Source organism: Danaus plexippus (assembly GCF_018135715.1).
Source record: "Danaus plexippus chromosome 16 unlocalized genomic scaffold, MEX_DaPlex mxdp_23, whole genome shotgun sequence".
NCBI lineage: Eukaryota > Metazoa > Arthropoda > Insecta > Lepidoptera > Nymphalidae > Danaus > Danaus plexippus.
Window position 1 is genome coordinate 644,455 of NW_026869851.1, and position 16,992 is coordinate 661,446.

The 16,992-nt window shown below is 31.0% G+C and overlaps 1 protein-coding gene across 3 annotated transcripts; it reads left to right on the top strand.

Annotated features, from left to right (window-relative positions):
• The first annotated feature begins 451 nt into the window (after positions 1-451).
• LOC133320248 (CREB-regulated transcription coactivator 3-like) lies at positions 452-15,897 on the top strand. Of its 3 annotated transcripts, XM_061528073.1 has the most exons (15): positions 452-654; positions 1,267-1,422; positions 2,776-2,945; positions 4,756-4,913; positions 5,728-5,827; positions 6,422-6,569; positions 8,304-8,447; positions 8,876-8,923; positions 10,037-10,144; positions 10,401-10,496; positions 10,871-10,879; positions 11,330-11,398; positions 12,565-12,657; positions 13,035-13,206; positions 13,776-15,897. In XM_061528073.1, exons 1-15 carry the CDS (start codon positions 541-543, stop codon positions 13,937-13,939), a joined length of 1,749 nt encoding a protein of 582 aa, XP_061384057.1. In that variant the 5' UTR covers positions 452-540; the 3' UTR covers positions 13,940-15,897. The 3 variants fall into 3 exon arrangements, with proteins under 3 accessions (XP_061384057.1, XP_061384055.1, XP_061384056.1); XM_061528071.1 differs by lacking the exons at positions 1,267-1,422; positions 10,871-10,879; positions 11,330-11,398; XM_061528072.1 differs by lacking the exons at positions 1,267-1,422; positions 8,876-8,923; positions 10,871-10,879; positions 11,330-11,398.
• Positions 15,898-16,992: the final 1,095 nt, after the last annotated feature.

Sequence of the window (16,992 nt, forward strand, 5' to 3'; positions counted from 1 at the left end):
CAATTCATAAGAATTTTGAACCTATATTGGTAGTTAATGATTGCTATGAATCCCATAAATGTATATTTAAATATTATATGTAAGTTAATTATATAAATAAAATAAAAGTTTTAAAATAATAATTTAAGATTGGTGAAATAAATTTATTATATTACAAAATTAACTCCAATTTAATTTCTGATTGTAAAACTAATTATTTATAATTCACCCACATTTCCAAATAATTTTTCAGTGAAAAATAACAACTCAATGAATTATAAAATTAAACTGACGTTATATTTAATATTTAGAAATTAATTTTATTACGCATGTTACAACTATAAAATTACTTGTTTATTTATTAAATAACTATATTTATTAATATTTACCTAATACTTGTCAGATTTTTTGTTTCATAAGATTTTTGGCATATTTTGATTACTTATTTACATTTTTTTGTTGGCAACCTTAACCTGCTGTCTGACAGGCAGGCGCGTTTTGGTTCTATGAGCCCAGAAAATTGTGATGTAAAAAGAGAAGAATAAATGTTTGTTGACTATCATGGCGAATCCTAGAAAATTTAGTGAAAAGATTGCCCTTCACAATCAAAAGCAGGCTGAGGAAACGGCCGCTTTTGAGAAAATTATGCGTGAAGTTTCCGACGCAACCAATAAGGTATGTCGCGGGTCGCCTATTTACTCAGGCAATCGCTTCCTGGCCGTCAAATGTGCTAGCCGACGTAAACAATCATGATTTCAATACGCCTATTGCGACTCTAATTATTAAATGAATATTAATCTTGTATGATTAATAAATACTCAGTACGGTCTCGGAATATTCAGTTTGTGTGATAATTAGAGATGTCATTGTCGGAATGTTTTATTATTTTATATCCTTTGTGCATACAAAACAATACCGAGATTAATAATTTGATTGATCGAAGGTTACTGTTAACATATCATATAAAATATCTGCGAAATATTCACACAATATTTCATTCACCAATAATAAGTTAAATATTTGGAAGCTTTCAAACTTGTATTTAACATTATTTTTATATGTTACATTATATACGTAAACTACAATACAAACTTTTAGGCATACATTTAATTTTATTATAAACTTATTTTATTCAAGAAATCTGTATCACAAAAGTTAAAATTTCTACTACCATAGGATAATATGAATATAGAGACTCCAATGGTGTTAAAGAAACTGGCATTAAGTATATTAGCAAGAAGTACATAAATACAAAATCAACAAGTCGTTGAAAGATAGTCCTTACAGGTGAACTCTAGCAATCGCCGTTCGAAAATGAAAGCACCGCCAGAACCGGAGATTGTTGAACAAATAGTCACAACACAAAGCTTGGGCACATACAGGAGTGGTTCATTGCCAAATGTTGCTGCTCCTGAACCCCCACCAAGTCTGGAGACTACTAAGGTTCCATGTTTTGGAATCAACTTGTTCAAAACCCCTTCTATGTTGTGGGCTTTGCTATATTTTAGTTTACATTAGAGGTGCATAGATTACTTTTATTATGCTACATTATTAAGGTAGTTTAGTTATCGTTTAATATAAACATGGAACATATAAATTTAATGTGAGTCAGAGAGAATTGAAATATATATATTTTTCAATGAGACAAGATGTCGTAAACTATGCAGTGGCATTTAAAGTGAATCGTAATTCACATGGTTTACATTATGTGACAAACCGCTAAGCCAGTGTATAATAAAATATAATGATTTGTTTTCCATTCTTTAATACAAGATAACTGCATTACATAGAAATAATGTTCAAGTGATCCTTGACTGAATTCATCGGTAAGGCAATTTGTTAATGTGTAACATCTGCCAACCAACTTGTGCTTGCTAGTACGTTTTGTTTATTTTATAGCCAGATTTAAAATAAGTATGACATAGATTTTAATAGAAGTGAATGGTTTAAGACACTACTACTTTAGCTAGAAAAAAAAAAAACTATGTTTTTATTGTATTAAATAAGTTTTTATTGTGTTTCTGTAAATCATTCCCATATTTTATAGACTGTAATGATCCTTTCTTGTATTTTGTTAAAGTTTAATGTTTGCATATTGTGTTATGTGAAGGTATTTAAAATTAGAACCAAATTATTTATTTCACATATAAGTTTTACTAAAACGTTTTATAATTCTATAACGGTGGTAAATAATAAGATGAAGTCGTTATACAAGATGCATCTATCGTATAATTTGGTTTTACTATTAATTTTTTTTAAATGATTAATTTTGCATAAGCATGACCGGCCTGGTAATGTTGATGAATCATTGTTTTATTACATAGATATCCTATTGTGTTGTATTCCTCGCTTTGTAGAAGATTTAATTTCATGATTCATATCCCAATTTGTATAGAATATAGTTATTGGTTTAGCCAATATATCATTTTCTAATTAAGATATGTGTCTGTGTGTTTTTTTTATCACTAATCAATAATTATAGGATTAAATGTGATAAATTAATGCAGTATTCTTATCCAGCAAACATCAGTTAAAGAATTTTGATCGTTCACAATAGTTCACATTTATTTATGTTGAGGAAAAGCATTACAAGGAAATGCCTCAAATAACTAACGTGATCTACAGTCTGTTATATAGTGATTTTGAGTTATTAATTCTTTATTATAACTAATCAAACCCTTTCATTAAAATCGATGAATTATTTTTTTGTATTTTATTACTGCAAATTTTTTATAGTTTAGATTGAATTATTTATAATAGTTGTCATTTTAATTAATTTTTATTATTTGTTGACAGCCCGAAGAAACGACTCTAGCCACTCAGTACGTGCTTGGTAGGAGCGGGGGAGCCTCGCCAACCCCTCGATCGCCCGGTCGGGGTCGGGCATCCTCGTCTGTGGGGCCGATGAGACGACCGGCAGACCGGAAACACGACACCAGCCCTTACGGAAGCACTGTATATTTAAGGTGAGAATTAAGACATAAACAACTTTTACATAATAAATAACATTTCTTATTAAATAGAATTATTATATCGGTGAATGTTTTAATTTCGAAAATGTTTAGTTAAAAAAACTGCTATTAAGTTAAAATATATATATATTTCTCAGCTACGAAGTTAGATCAATGAGATTATATCCGTGCTATCGCGATCAGAAATGTACTGATAAGTGAATTCACCGATGCAAAAATAATATTTCATCTGCACCACGCTACGTTAAAGCGTAGTTTTAAAAATGTTCAAACTATTTGAATAAACTTTTGTGTTATTGCTGGCATTATATTACATTTTAAATTGTATTGGTGTAACGCTAACTTTATTATAGGAATGTATTTAAACCGTTGCTCTATCAATGCAACATAAAAAAAAAATTATGCCACAGATGATAATGCAATAGTATATAAAAAAATATTATGTTATAGTATACATATATCGATATTATAAATGGTATGTAATATATTCTTAATACAAAAGTAATGTTATCATATAATAGTCTGAGTATTGAACGTTATATATCTGTATATAGTCTCATAAGTCATAGTCTACAACATTATAACTAGTCTAGACTACAACAATAGCTATTATTATATATAATTATAATAGATATGTTTATTTCATGTGCATGTGCACATAAATTCTGTTGGAAGTTATACGTAATATATTAATTTTAAATATTTGTAAACATTTAAATAGGCGGATTTTGAAAATGAAGATTTATTTATTTTTAGTTCCGTATATGTCCAAAATTTTCAACGGTCCGTCAAAATAAAATTTTATACCAAATACCATCAGGCATCGGTTCGGTAATATAATATAATCTTAAACATAACCAGTCTCTTTGTTTCGAATATATTAACAAAAAAAAATGACTAATATCAATTTCGTAATAAACAATGCCCTACAGTTAGTGCAGGTTAAAAAAATTATACAAAAAATCGTAAATTTGAAGGTACACAATGACAGAACAATCGCCGTGTTCCGAATTCCGATTGTAAACTTAATTGCAAATAGTATATTTTTTAAGTATTTTTTTTTTGTTTGTTACCAAAATGTCAGATTTCGCAAATTCATTCTGCCTTTCATTTATTTAAAGTTTTTAAGTAAGGTTGTATATTAAAGAACTCCTTAAACAAGTTAAGTTACGTTATAATCAAGACGCAGCGCACATTGTTCGCCACCAATAGAACCGATACTAAAATTAATTCAAGTTTATTATCATATATTCTTGGAAACCTCATTCATAATTAATAATTTTATTGTTCGCTATTAAATCGGTCACAAACAGGATATTGAAATTGACATTGGTGATGCTGGTTTGAAAGTTGGTGAACTTTTAATAGTGTGACGTCACCGTTTGCTGTTTTTTATATTTTGAGGAAATTACCTTGTATCGTTTTTAGCCATAAATTACTATATAATTGTTTTTTACATTTAACAAAAAGTGTGTTTGTGTTATTGATATGTTACTAACAGTTTTCATACGGAACCTGCGTTGTTTTTATTTTTTTTTTTTCCAATATTGTAGATGATAATTATAAATTTAATATATCTTTAATTCAAACGAGAAATCCTTGAACGGAAGGAGTTCGACATTTTTTTATTAATAACGTATAAATATTAATTAAAAGTCGACTCATTACTTTACTTTTATAAAAATCAATCAATGCAAGTGTTTTCATGCAGTACAAAATTCTTACATTCCTTCATATAGTTAGTTATAATTACGTTTAATAATTATTATCATGTATATATAACCACGTGACACGTCCGTTCCAGCCCGCCGCCCGACAGCAACTGGCGGCGGACTAACTCTGACTCCGCCCTCCACCAGTCGTGCGGCGAGCAGCAGACGGCCGCGCCGCCGCTGTCACCGCACCACCCTCTACACTCACACGCACACCCTCACCTGCACCCACACCAGAACCATCGGAGAGGTTAACATTATATACACATACTGTATACCGTAATGAGCCTTACAACTACAACTACCTCTTTGGTATCAGTTATGGAATCTATTCCAAATATGAAATTTGAATATAATGTTATGTTAATTGTTTTATGTATTATTATTTTATTATATAATTATTGTATATTAATCAATTTTGTATTTTATAGCATTGAAATAGTGTTGAGATTTGATCTTATCCACAGTTATATTGCTTTGTCAGAATAGTCTCTTATTATAGGCAAATTGCGTGTTTTTTATTATTTTTTTCCAATTTGAATGTAATCCCTTATAACATTGAATGCAGGTCGTTTACCCACAACAGTTATGTGACTCAGATGCACCTTAGTAAAATTAATAATTGTTAAACAAAAAATATCATTTTTCTCAATGAGGGTATCTCTAGCAATATAATCAAATGAAATGAAGTCTAAAATATAAATTCTAATAAGTAATTTTTATTCCTCATGAACTATTTCTTATCTTGAGTATACAGTTTCTTTAGTATAGACTTAATTTTCATTTCAACCGTGACGCTGTTAAAGCAATTAGTTACATTAGTTACAGAATATTCGGAGCTTGTTAAATTAATATGACTTTGTCATGATACCAATACTAGTTTATGTTAAATGCAATGTACTATTATAGTGTTTCTGTTAGAAATTAAAAAAAAATATAGGTTTTTTTATTATTCCTTTAAAGAAAATTTAATTTTGTTAATAATATTTTAACGCAGCACATAAAGAACTGTTTTCTGTGTAGATGGTTTTGTTTGATTATAATTTTATTTTAATTTTTTTCAGCTGGCAACATTAATCTAGATGTATTAGCGACGTTAGGCATGAGCCCCAATAATCGTCCGCGGTCGTCGTGTGAAATACCTAGGATACCTAACAATAACAAGTAAGCTATATAACATATATATATATATATATATATTTAAAGTTTAAATATATATAATAACAATCAAAATTATTTTCTACAACTCGTTAATATAATATGAAGAGATGTCTTTGTTGAAGTGATTAACTGGATGTTTAATACATTTTCATTATACTGTGAATGGTTCACGTGCAGAGAATGTGCAAAATACCGTATTCATATATAGTGGTGAGATAAATGTAATTTCGAATTAAATCATAAAACCAACTATAGACCGTCAAAGAAATCTGTGTGTAAAATTCTGTATGTCATTATTATATACTAGCTATGCCCGCGACTTATAAATAAAATATTTATTTTGGTTAATTCTAAATAAATAAAAATCAATTTTAAAAATTAAAAGCTAAAATCATCCTAATTACAGCAGCTGCATTCAATTGAAATTCCCTTCAAGATACCACAACTTTTCCTGAGATTAGCCGGAACAAAAAACAGATAGAAAAAACTTGTAAACATATATCTTTTTGGTGTATAGATACCATGCACATTTTATGACGTACAAAGTTAAATGTAGTAAATTAAAATTTATTTATTTATATACAATGTATTTTCCAGTGTGTACGAGAGCGGTGTCGATGCTAGCGGTGCGTTGTCCTGCGGAGAGCTGTCCGTGCCTGGCGGGTCACTACCGGACCTCACCTCAGTGCATTACCCGCCACCCCACTACCTCACGAGAGCTTCACCCGACTACCAACCGAGATATGTACGTACATTGACACTGATGACACATATCAAGAGCGGTTTGGTGATAATTATGTACAATATAAAAGTAAAGGCTCGGATATTGAGTGTGAAAACTCTATATGCCATACATACACTTGTATGTATAACTAAATACATATAACAAATGTATCTCTTCTTCACTAATATTATGACAGTTATTAAGACTATGTAGCTAGGACGTTTTGTTAATGAGATAAGAATTATTATGGGGTGTTTAATTCAACTAACTAAATTGACACGTGACTTAATGTGAATTTATATATAAGTTTTTCCTGTATGGTCTATAAGGTTTATTGTAATGTATAAGTGTCTCATGTGTGTGTTGTGTCTGACACAACTATGTACACATTCTATGTGTATTTGTAATGTCAATGGACTGTTGGCAGACAATGTTTGTATATGGTGGAATCTACAAAAATATTATATACCTACCTATATATATATATATATATATAAGTACTGAGTACAATTAATTAGAATTTGGTTAGAGTAACATATAAAGTATTATGAACTTAGAAATGTAATTATCTATGTTACATAATTTCCATATAGTGCCAGTGACACTTCATTTGCTGGACAAATGAAACAAACATATATTAATGTGATAATTATAAAATTTTACTGTACCATGACTTACATATAATCTTTAAATACTATAGAAATAATTACTCGTTCTAGATACTAAATCTATAGTATCTATCTATCTATCTATATGAAATACTTCTATTGTAAGAGTGTATTCAGGGAATTATACGATGTATTTCCTCAATACTTACTATATTCTCGGATGAGCTATTGCCGGCGGTATCCATACTTTGTAGACCTTCTAAGGATCCGGATCAAATTATACACTTCGTGTATACAATACGTAAAAGTATTGTAAAAGTTTGTCTAAGTCTATGTTTCCATTCTCTTAGAAGACCACAGTGTATACATAGGTTATAATGGGTTTAGTGCGTTAGGGAGCGCTCAAGTACTACGTAACGCAATTTCAGGGAGGGGGTGTCTGGTGGAACGTTACGACGCGTTACAGGGGCGGGAACGAGTCTTTCTTACAACATGTTACGTAACATTGTTAAAAAAAAATTGTGAATGGAAACTCAAATTGGCAACCCTTTTCATTTACGTTTTACGTTGAAGCCCTACATAGTATTAGTCTGGTCGTCATTTTTTTTATTGTTCTCGCATGTTGGCAAACCTTTTCGTTTTTATTTCACGGTGAATTTCTAGATTGGGTTGTCCGTTGATCTGTCACCTGCTCTAAAAGGGTTTAAACACATGTCTTATGAATTCTATTGTCCATGTCAACAATCCAACATAAAGAAAAATGTATGTCCTACCTGCGGGATCTATTTCCCATCTCACAAGTGTTGAAATGCACTGTCATTACGTACATGTTTAGACCATTGTGAAAATAACTTTTTGCGACATTAGGCTAAGAATTGTCACTTGAGTGTTAGGTAACGTTTAAAAGAGCAGTGGGGGTTACAGAAAACCGATACTGTGCGTTACAAGAGGTGGAGGGGGGGGGTCAAAAATCTTCTAAAATTCCGTTACGTAATACTGGAACGCCTCCTTACTTATCAGTTCATTTTCACGTACCATCGAGTGGAATGATAGTCAAGAACTATCCAATCGATTTTAAAAGAAACGATCTATGAATATATTAGGTTATTTATGTATCATGGTGATTATAACCGCTGGTGGTCACCAGAGCCCTACGTCACCGGGCGCGGTGTCCCCCGGAGGTGGCAGCGTGTCCCCCGCCACAGGGGGCCTGTCCCCCCAGTCCGGCTCCCCGGTAGGAGCCACTGTGCCGCTAGCGACGATGCACGAACACCCTATATATGAAACACAAGTACGTCATCACATAGCTCATACATACGTTAGGCTCATAGGCTCATAGGTCCGTAGGCGATGTGTTTGCGTATGATATATAAGTAGCTTTATTTATTTTTATTTTTTTTGTGTTCTGTTCTGCACTTAGTGTTTTAAACGCGGTGACACAAAATGAACTAAATAAATAAGTCATATAATGTTAGGTCATTCGAACATATATCGGATGTATAGTCGTTGAGATTCATTATAAATGTAAATATGAATTATAGTGACGTCATTTTAATGTAACTATATTAATGTATGAGATGATTTTTATTTTTAAATAATAATCAAATACTTAATACATAATAGTGGAAATGCTTCCCGTTATGATGTCTAACATTTACTTTGTTTTTTTTTCCGTTGTGTTTATTTGCTTTCAACACGAGTCATTTTTGTTTATTTCAGAGTCACTTATCTGTACCAAACACAAATAATTATCTTCATCATAATAAGGTTCGTTTTCTTTTGTAACCTCCTTTTTTAATATTTTTTTTTTCTAATTCATCAATCTCGTTCAGAAACTCGCTTCGGTGCTTCCGTCTTTGTGATTTGCAACGTCACAATAAAACGAACGCTGACTTTTTTAATATGAACGCCCGCCATATAAATAACTAATATAAGTATAAGGACTTGCATGAACAGCTTTTGCAATTAATAAATATAAAAAGCTTTGCAATTATTGAATATGGGAGCTTTTTATAAGAACGTCTAAAAGTCTACAGTAGGTCGTTTCATATAAATATTTTATTTTGATTTTTAGAATTTAATATTTTATATTATATGTTTTGAATATATAAGGTTTATAGAGTTATTTTTATAATTTTATATTGAGGCTCATTTTTATTCAGGCATGGCATTTAGGCCGGATTCACACAAGCGGGCGATATGTTGGAGGCAGTAAAATATATACGGAAACTGCGCGTAAAATTATAGCATTCATATAAAATATTGTGGTGGACTGTCGTAAAGACTTGACTGGATTGTTAGAATGCATACATTTATTACTAAAGAATTAATTATACTTTCACCAAAACAAAAACGAATAATGACTAGCTTTCGTGCCCATAGTGTGTATCTGGCCTTATATTTTCTAAATCCGTTTATTCTGTCACTGCAATAAATATAATTGCATAGATTTTCATTTAATTACTGCATGATTCAAATATTTTAATAAAATATATTTTTTGATATTATGCAGCTTTTTAAATTTATATATATTTTTTTATTTAAAAATATATATTCAAAAGAATGTGTTACTGTATGAAAAATCTCTTTTATATAAGGCTGTGGATACATCGGAGATCAACAAGATAGTGCCTGTATCATTTTTAAAATGATAAATTATTATTAAAACTTTTATAGTTTAGCTGCATCTCCAGTGTGAACACGGCTTTATAAACTAAAACTATTAACAGGATTATCCTCTTCTCTACGACTTTTCTGTCTTCTACCACAGTTTTTTTTAAAACAAGCCAACGAAAACAATAATCACGCTTACTAATACTACTTAATGAAAGCTAATATAACTACAGTGAATGTAAATAATTTTATTCCATATGTTCCCAGAACATGTCTCCGTTGAACCACAGCTGGATGACGTCAAACTATCAGTCGCACTGTAGTCCGCCGTCACAATATTCCTCCACCTCAAATATAAACATACCCTCACCTACAGTAAGTGTATTTAAATAAATAACCAATGATAACTATTAGTCATAGTGCATACAAAATATTTTTATTTTGTCTTTTAATTAAGACGAGTGCATTTTATTTTTTTTGTTAAAATGTTTAGTAATAATTTGTATTATATTATTTAAATACAATGATGGCCTTGTAGTTGTTAATGTTTAATATGTTTATATTAAACATTGTCCAGTATAACATGACCCATAAATATCTATTTTGATAGTGGACTATAATGTTATTCCAGATGGTACACAGTCCTGGCAGTCCTGGCGAGTCACCTCAGACGGACTACACCAATCTCCACCAGGCGCTGTTGCAGCCCTTTGAACAGATCACCATGGTGAGAATATTTGTATAGACAATAAGAAACCACCTCATGCAAACCATTGGGATGTTTAAGGAACTGTATCTTAACTGGTTCTCCTCAAAAAAAAAAAAAAATTGATTCAATGTATACTTAATGTTAAGGAACTGTTCCATAGCTGCTTTTACAATAAATAATACAAATGGATTAGATAATATCAAGTCAAATAATAATTGTTAAGGAAAAGAAATTTTCAGGATTCAACTTTTTAATATAGAAATTTAATTTAATGGTTAAATTCTAATTCTCATAATATTCGTTAGATGCTATAAATTTAATTATTGCAAATTTACACTGGGGATTTGCAATATTATTTATTGTTTTAAAATTTCAATGCTTCAATGGAATAGCAAGGAGTTGTGAGTAATACTAGTTTTATATGAATTTAAATGGCTTTACAGAAATGATATAGTATAGTTGATATATAAAAACAATATTGAAATTATATATACTAGAGAACCAGCACTTGCAGTTCAAAGAAAGCAAACACATGACAGCAAATAGTTTTAGGCACGTCGATAATGTCATCAAGCGCACAGATAATAATAGAAAATTAAAAAAAAATACATGTAAAACAAGCAACAAATCAAAATTAGGTAAATTGAATCTTTCGATAATGTTTAATGAAACAAAAAAATATTAAATATATTTACCTAATTTATTAAAAAGAATCGTGCTATCAACCATTGTGTGGGTTTACTATTTATGGCTTTGAATTTAATGAATCAATGTGAAACATATAAACGGTAAGCCCAACATTGGTGGTTTGTGCCACTATGTGTGTGTAACGTTGGTGGATGTTGGCCAAGGATTGGGCGCAGCTGGTGCAGAGTCTCGTGGAGTCGGGCTGGACCGCGCACGTCCACGTCCCGGATAACGTACGGCATATTGACATACCAGTTTGGTAGAGGATTGGTCTGATCGGATCACAGGATGTACACCAAATAACAAATAACCGACTTCATATTAAAAAAAAATAATTAAAAAAACTATTTAATGCATCGATGGAATATGACTTGCGTTAGGGATTTTTATTTATGTTCATGAGCAAGTTTAATAAATAAAATATATATTGTGATATTGATGAATAAGAAAAAATATCATGCATATTTATGTATAGAAGTTTTTTTTTATATATTTTCATCGTCTGTATGTTATCACATGTTCTATGTAGTCCGATTAAAGAGTGACTCCAATTTCGAAGTCGGTTAGAAATTTATTTGTAATTATTTTTTTAATTCATAACAGGGATGTTATGGAGAATTATAATTGTAAACGTAATTGTATAAAAGATAGAAATAATAATATTAAAATGAAAAATAAGAAAGTGAGTGTTGTTGATAAAAAATACAATAAAGTTTTGAAATTTTCTCACAATAATTTTTTAAATATCTAAAAAAATCTTATAATAGTATCGTATTGTTAATCGTTGTTCCACGACATCCCTACTCCATATCAACGATCAGACTAAAGCCTAACGTTAGAAGGTCGCACCATTTCAATAGTTTATTATAAACGCACTATTATTGCGGTGAATCGTATTTTTTTAATGTATTTTTTTTTCTTTGTATTATTTTGTATTCGCATCTTGAAAATTGCTATAGCATTGAAATAAGTAGACTAGATAGAATATACATTCAGTTCAGGAACATATGTCCTAACAGGCTATTGTAATTTTCAAGGTCTCAGCGTTCATTAATATAAATTATAGACAAGTAAATATTGTAAATCTTTTGAGCATGCTACGCCATTGTATTTCGCTTTAAGTTCAGGCGATACAATAATAGATTAGATATAAAGCTGTGAGCACACGAAGCATGGCCTCTTTTTAATTTTTTCTCCTAGGCTCAGCATGCATTTTTTTTATAATCAGCCGAAATTTGTATACAGATAATTTATTTTGTATCGTTTAAAAAATATTTTATTTTTGATTCGCTTTCTTTGTTTCCACGATATATTTAGTTGATGTCTCGTTATGGTTCTAGCCTTTTTATTATATATCTAGCTTTTTTTGTCATTAATTGTTGTTAAATATTATCCACAGCTCGACGCGCCGACGTCGAACTACAACACGACGTACATCAACCACAGCTCACACTCGCAGCAGACGACGAATTCAACGCACACATATACACAGGTGACTTCATATTAACTAAAATAGAAAATAATAACCTAATTATTACATATTTTATCAGCTATCTCCTAGCTAAAGGCCTGACAAAATCGATCAAGACGTTTTATAGATGTGCCGGAACAAAGAGACAGACAGACAAAATAAAAAAAATCATTTCAGTGTGGTTGTATACATATTATGTATTATAAAGAGCTGTTATTTTAGACAAAGAACGACGATTATCGGGTTTATAGCTAAGACGATTTGTTAGCTATAAACCCGACAGAGACTATATATATTTCTGTATTGGCTTATGTCTGCGTGCTGGTGTGCGTGTAACAATGTGTATACGTATATTCCATTGTGTGATCATGTATACATGTGTCCTTGTAACATTCCAGTCGTCTCAGCCGTGTCACAGCGGTCACTCGTCGCCGTCCGTGGAGCCGAGACGTGCGCGGGACCCTGTGGCGGGGGGCGCGTACCCTCTGCAGCCGCTGCAGCCCCTCGCCTCCCCGCAACAACCACCCACACCCGCCACCCCCGCCTCCATACCGGACATCATACTCACAGGTTATAAATTTATCCAATATAACATTAAAACATTTTATACCACACATACCAGCTTGCTCGAAGTTACATCAAGAGTGAAAATTGTCGGTGTTGCCAGTGTTATTGATATATCTGCATTTTAATAATATGATATTTGTTATCATGCAGCACTAATTCCTAAATATATTATATACGAATAATTTCTCATACATCAGAAGCTGCTCTAGAAGCCTTCCCTATGTGTGTTAATATAATAATATATAGACATTATCGAAGAATAAACATTGTATGTGATATAAAAGTCTTAGTTCCAATTTTCATAATATAAATACTTACAGTTTCATTGTTTTATTAATATGTAATTGTCTACATAATGTTTGTACTGTGTTTATGTATACTATGAAAATTTCTTCTAAGCTTGCTGAAGTAATAACTATCACAATAATCTTAATTTGAGTCTCCCTTCAACGTTGTGAACATATATTGCTATATTATTATGAAATTCAGAACTCGTATTCATATTTTTTATAAAAATATTGTCTTTATATCTTAACAGTATAGTGATATCGTTACATAACTACATCCGACAGATTACTCAGGCGAGTTAGACCCGGGTATATTCGGCGGCGAGGAGGCTCAGCTGAGGGCTGGGTTGGATCTGGACGACCTGACGTTGCTGGAGGAACCGAGCTCGTTACTCCCGGACTCGTCCGTGGAACACGAGTTCCGCCTCGACCGCCTCGACCGTTTGTAGTACCGAGGCGATCCTCTCAGAGGCCAGAGGCGAGGCAGAGGTGAGCTCGACTCCCTATACTTCATGACAATTCGTTTCAAGTCTGAGCTAGTGATTATACCGTGTCGCCGCCCGTTTCTATGTTAGCGACGGCGACGCTAACGACACACATTCCCAGCGTGTGAGTGAGCGCTCCACGGACGATGTATCGTTGCGAGTGCTGGTGTTCATTGTGGTTTTAAATGTTTTACTCATGTTTTTTTTTCAACTCGGTGGCATAGGTACGTTTAGATTTAGATTTTTCTATACATAGTCTACGATAAGTCTATCGAAAATCCTTGTACAGAGTTATATATATATATTTTTTAATATTAAGTATTGTAAATATGTACTCGAATATCATTAGATTTTTTTTATATATATTTTTCTGATTCGATAGTTTAATTCTATACGAGACCGAGTCGGTTGTATTGTAAATAAAACTCTAAAGTGTTCACGTTATAAGGTCGCATTTAAAACGCTAATGTTGCAAGCTAGTGTATACGGTCGTTGTGTCGATTGTATAGTTTTTTCCCGAAATCATTATAAATATTACAAATTAATTTTCTTATTCATCGATTGCTCAATTGACTGTACTTTGATCCTAATCACCACCTACAGTTGCCACGTACCACATTTTTGGTATTTGATAATCTCTCAGCACAGACATACCAGAAATCGGTTCAGTTTTCGTACGGAAGTAATGTTATTATTGTAAATATGATACATAAATAATTTTTTTATAAGCTTCTGTCGCAAACATATCTATGTGTTAACGGGCGTGTGATCGTGAGTACTGTGGTCAATTTTTTCAATGTCCAAATGCGTGTTATAATTGGAATTATATATATATATATTATAAAAAAAATCTGTTAGTCTCTATAGATGTTGACGAAAATTTTGCATTTTCTGTAGTGGAACTACAACCGAAGTTAAACTTTACTATGTAAGTATCGAAATATTTAGTTTTAAGTGGGTCGCTGTGCTCGCGACGCGTGAGGGTCACGAGGTTGCGGGCACAGCGACGGCCGCGTAGTTGTGTTTAAATATATTTGTTTTTCTTTTTTGTTAATGCTCAGTTATTATGTTTTAAAAGTCTAGTCATCAAGTTATGATTATCAATGGGAATAGAAATTGTTTAGCGTCTGTTTATATCTATGTATGTTCATTTATGTACAGATTTTATTGAAAACTATTAGAATCTAATTTTGAGTTTACTTATAAAAAATTTATATATATATATATATATATCACGAACATCTGTTAAACTTAATACCATGTGTTAAAACTTTTGCTATATTTGATATGTATAATTTTTTTACTATATTTTTTTACATATAAATCTGTCGGGATATATAAAAAAACATAAGTAAACTCAATGAATGAATGATCATAAGTAGATATTTTGTTCATTAGATTCAGTGACAATTTATTACAGATTATATAAAAGTTGTATAGTCTATAACGCACATAAAGATCTACAGGTACAATATATGTATGTTAAAGGTTTATTTATCTGTGGACGTAATTGATGGATTTGTTGCTCGCCTACAAACGGTTAATTGTTTTATATTCCACACAGGTGCGTATGATGTCTTAGTTTGTATAAATGTATGATATTTGTGATAAAGGAAAAAAAGCACAAGATAAATTTTATTAAAGCCTAATGATTTTAACTTTTATTTCTCTTATATTAGCCCTTAACTCATACCTGCATGGATCTAAGCAGATTGGATGTCAATTACGAATTGGCGGGAACCTAAGTTTTTTTTTAACATTATTATCTGTATTTTCCATAATTAATAATTCTGTTCCAGAAACAGAGTTAGGCGAACAACGCTGACGCTACATTCCATAGTAGTTTTTATATATTTTTGTCACCTAACTTGCTTACACTTGGACATTAGTCAAACAATTGCAATCAATCAATAAAAAAATAATTATCGAAGTATAAAATAATTTCATTAACTATTAATTCAGACGACCCTGTTACAACTATTTTGTCTGTAGTCAACAATTTTGTTTCTTAATCCTAAAGCCTTAGGTTTCCGCTCGTCTTATATATCGAATATATATTTTTTACCAATCTCTTTTGCTATAAATTTTTACAAAAGATATTGTTATACTAAGGAAGATTATTTTTTTTAAGTAGGCCTAACTTTTTTTTTTCGCCATTAATAACTAACCAAAGATAACTAAAGGTATAATGTCGAATATAATAATTTTTCGTATTAACTAATAATAAATAATTTTTATACAAAGTGAAATTTATTATATGTTTTCCTATATATAAAATTCTATTGACCAATTTATAAAATTCTATGTATATTCTATTAATATAAAATTTTCTTACTATTCTCGTTTCCATTTAAATTCAGGTGTGAGATATAATGTGTTGGAGTGACATCCTCAGTATCGTTGGGTGTAGAATTTTTCTATGTATTCATGGATGACTTACATAAATAAATAAATAACTAAATATATATGAATGTTTTCTCTCAAATCTGCACAAACTTGTTAATGTGAATGTTTCGATGGTTTGTTTTATTTAAACCAAATGTAAATAATATGTGTGATAGAGATGAAACGGTCTCATTTAAATAAAAATATTAATATTTAAGAATTATAGTTTTTCATTTATTCTTAATCTGACAAGCTCGGCACCAATGAGGCTTTCTTGATTTGAGGTTTTATTTAAAAGAAAATAATTTATTAATAAAGAGATTCATTAAATTTAACAAACGGAATACTACATATAACGATTCTCGGTATTAAAAAAATATGTCAGCTTTTAAAATTTCAATATAAAAAAAATAATACGGCTGCTATATTGCAAATATGATTTTTAAATTTTGTATGGTTTTTTAATCGGAACAAAGAAGATGGTTCGTTGTGACGAAGATATTTTATATAATTTTTGTAAACGTATACATGACTGGGCGATCAGCGAACAGAAGGAGCATTAGAGTCTAGAATAAGTTGCTTCAAATAATCTAGCACCAACTATGACGAACTATTTTTATTTAGTGCAAAAT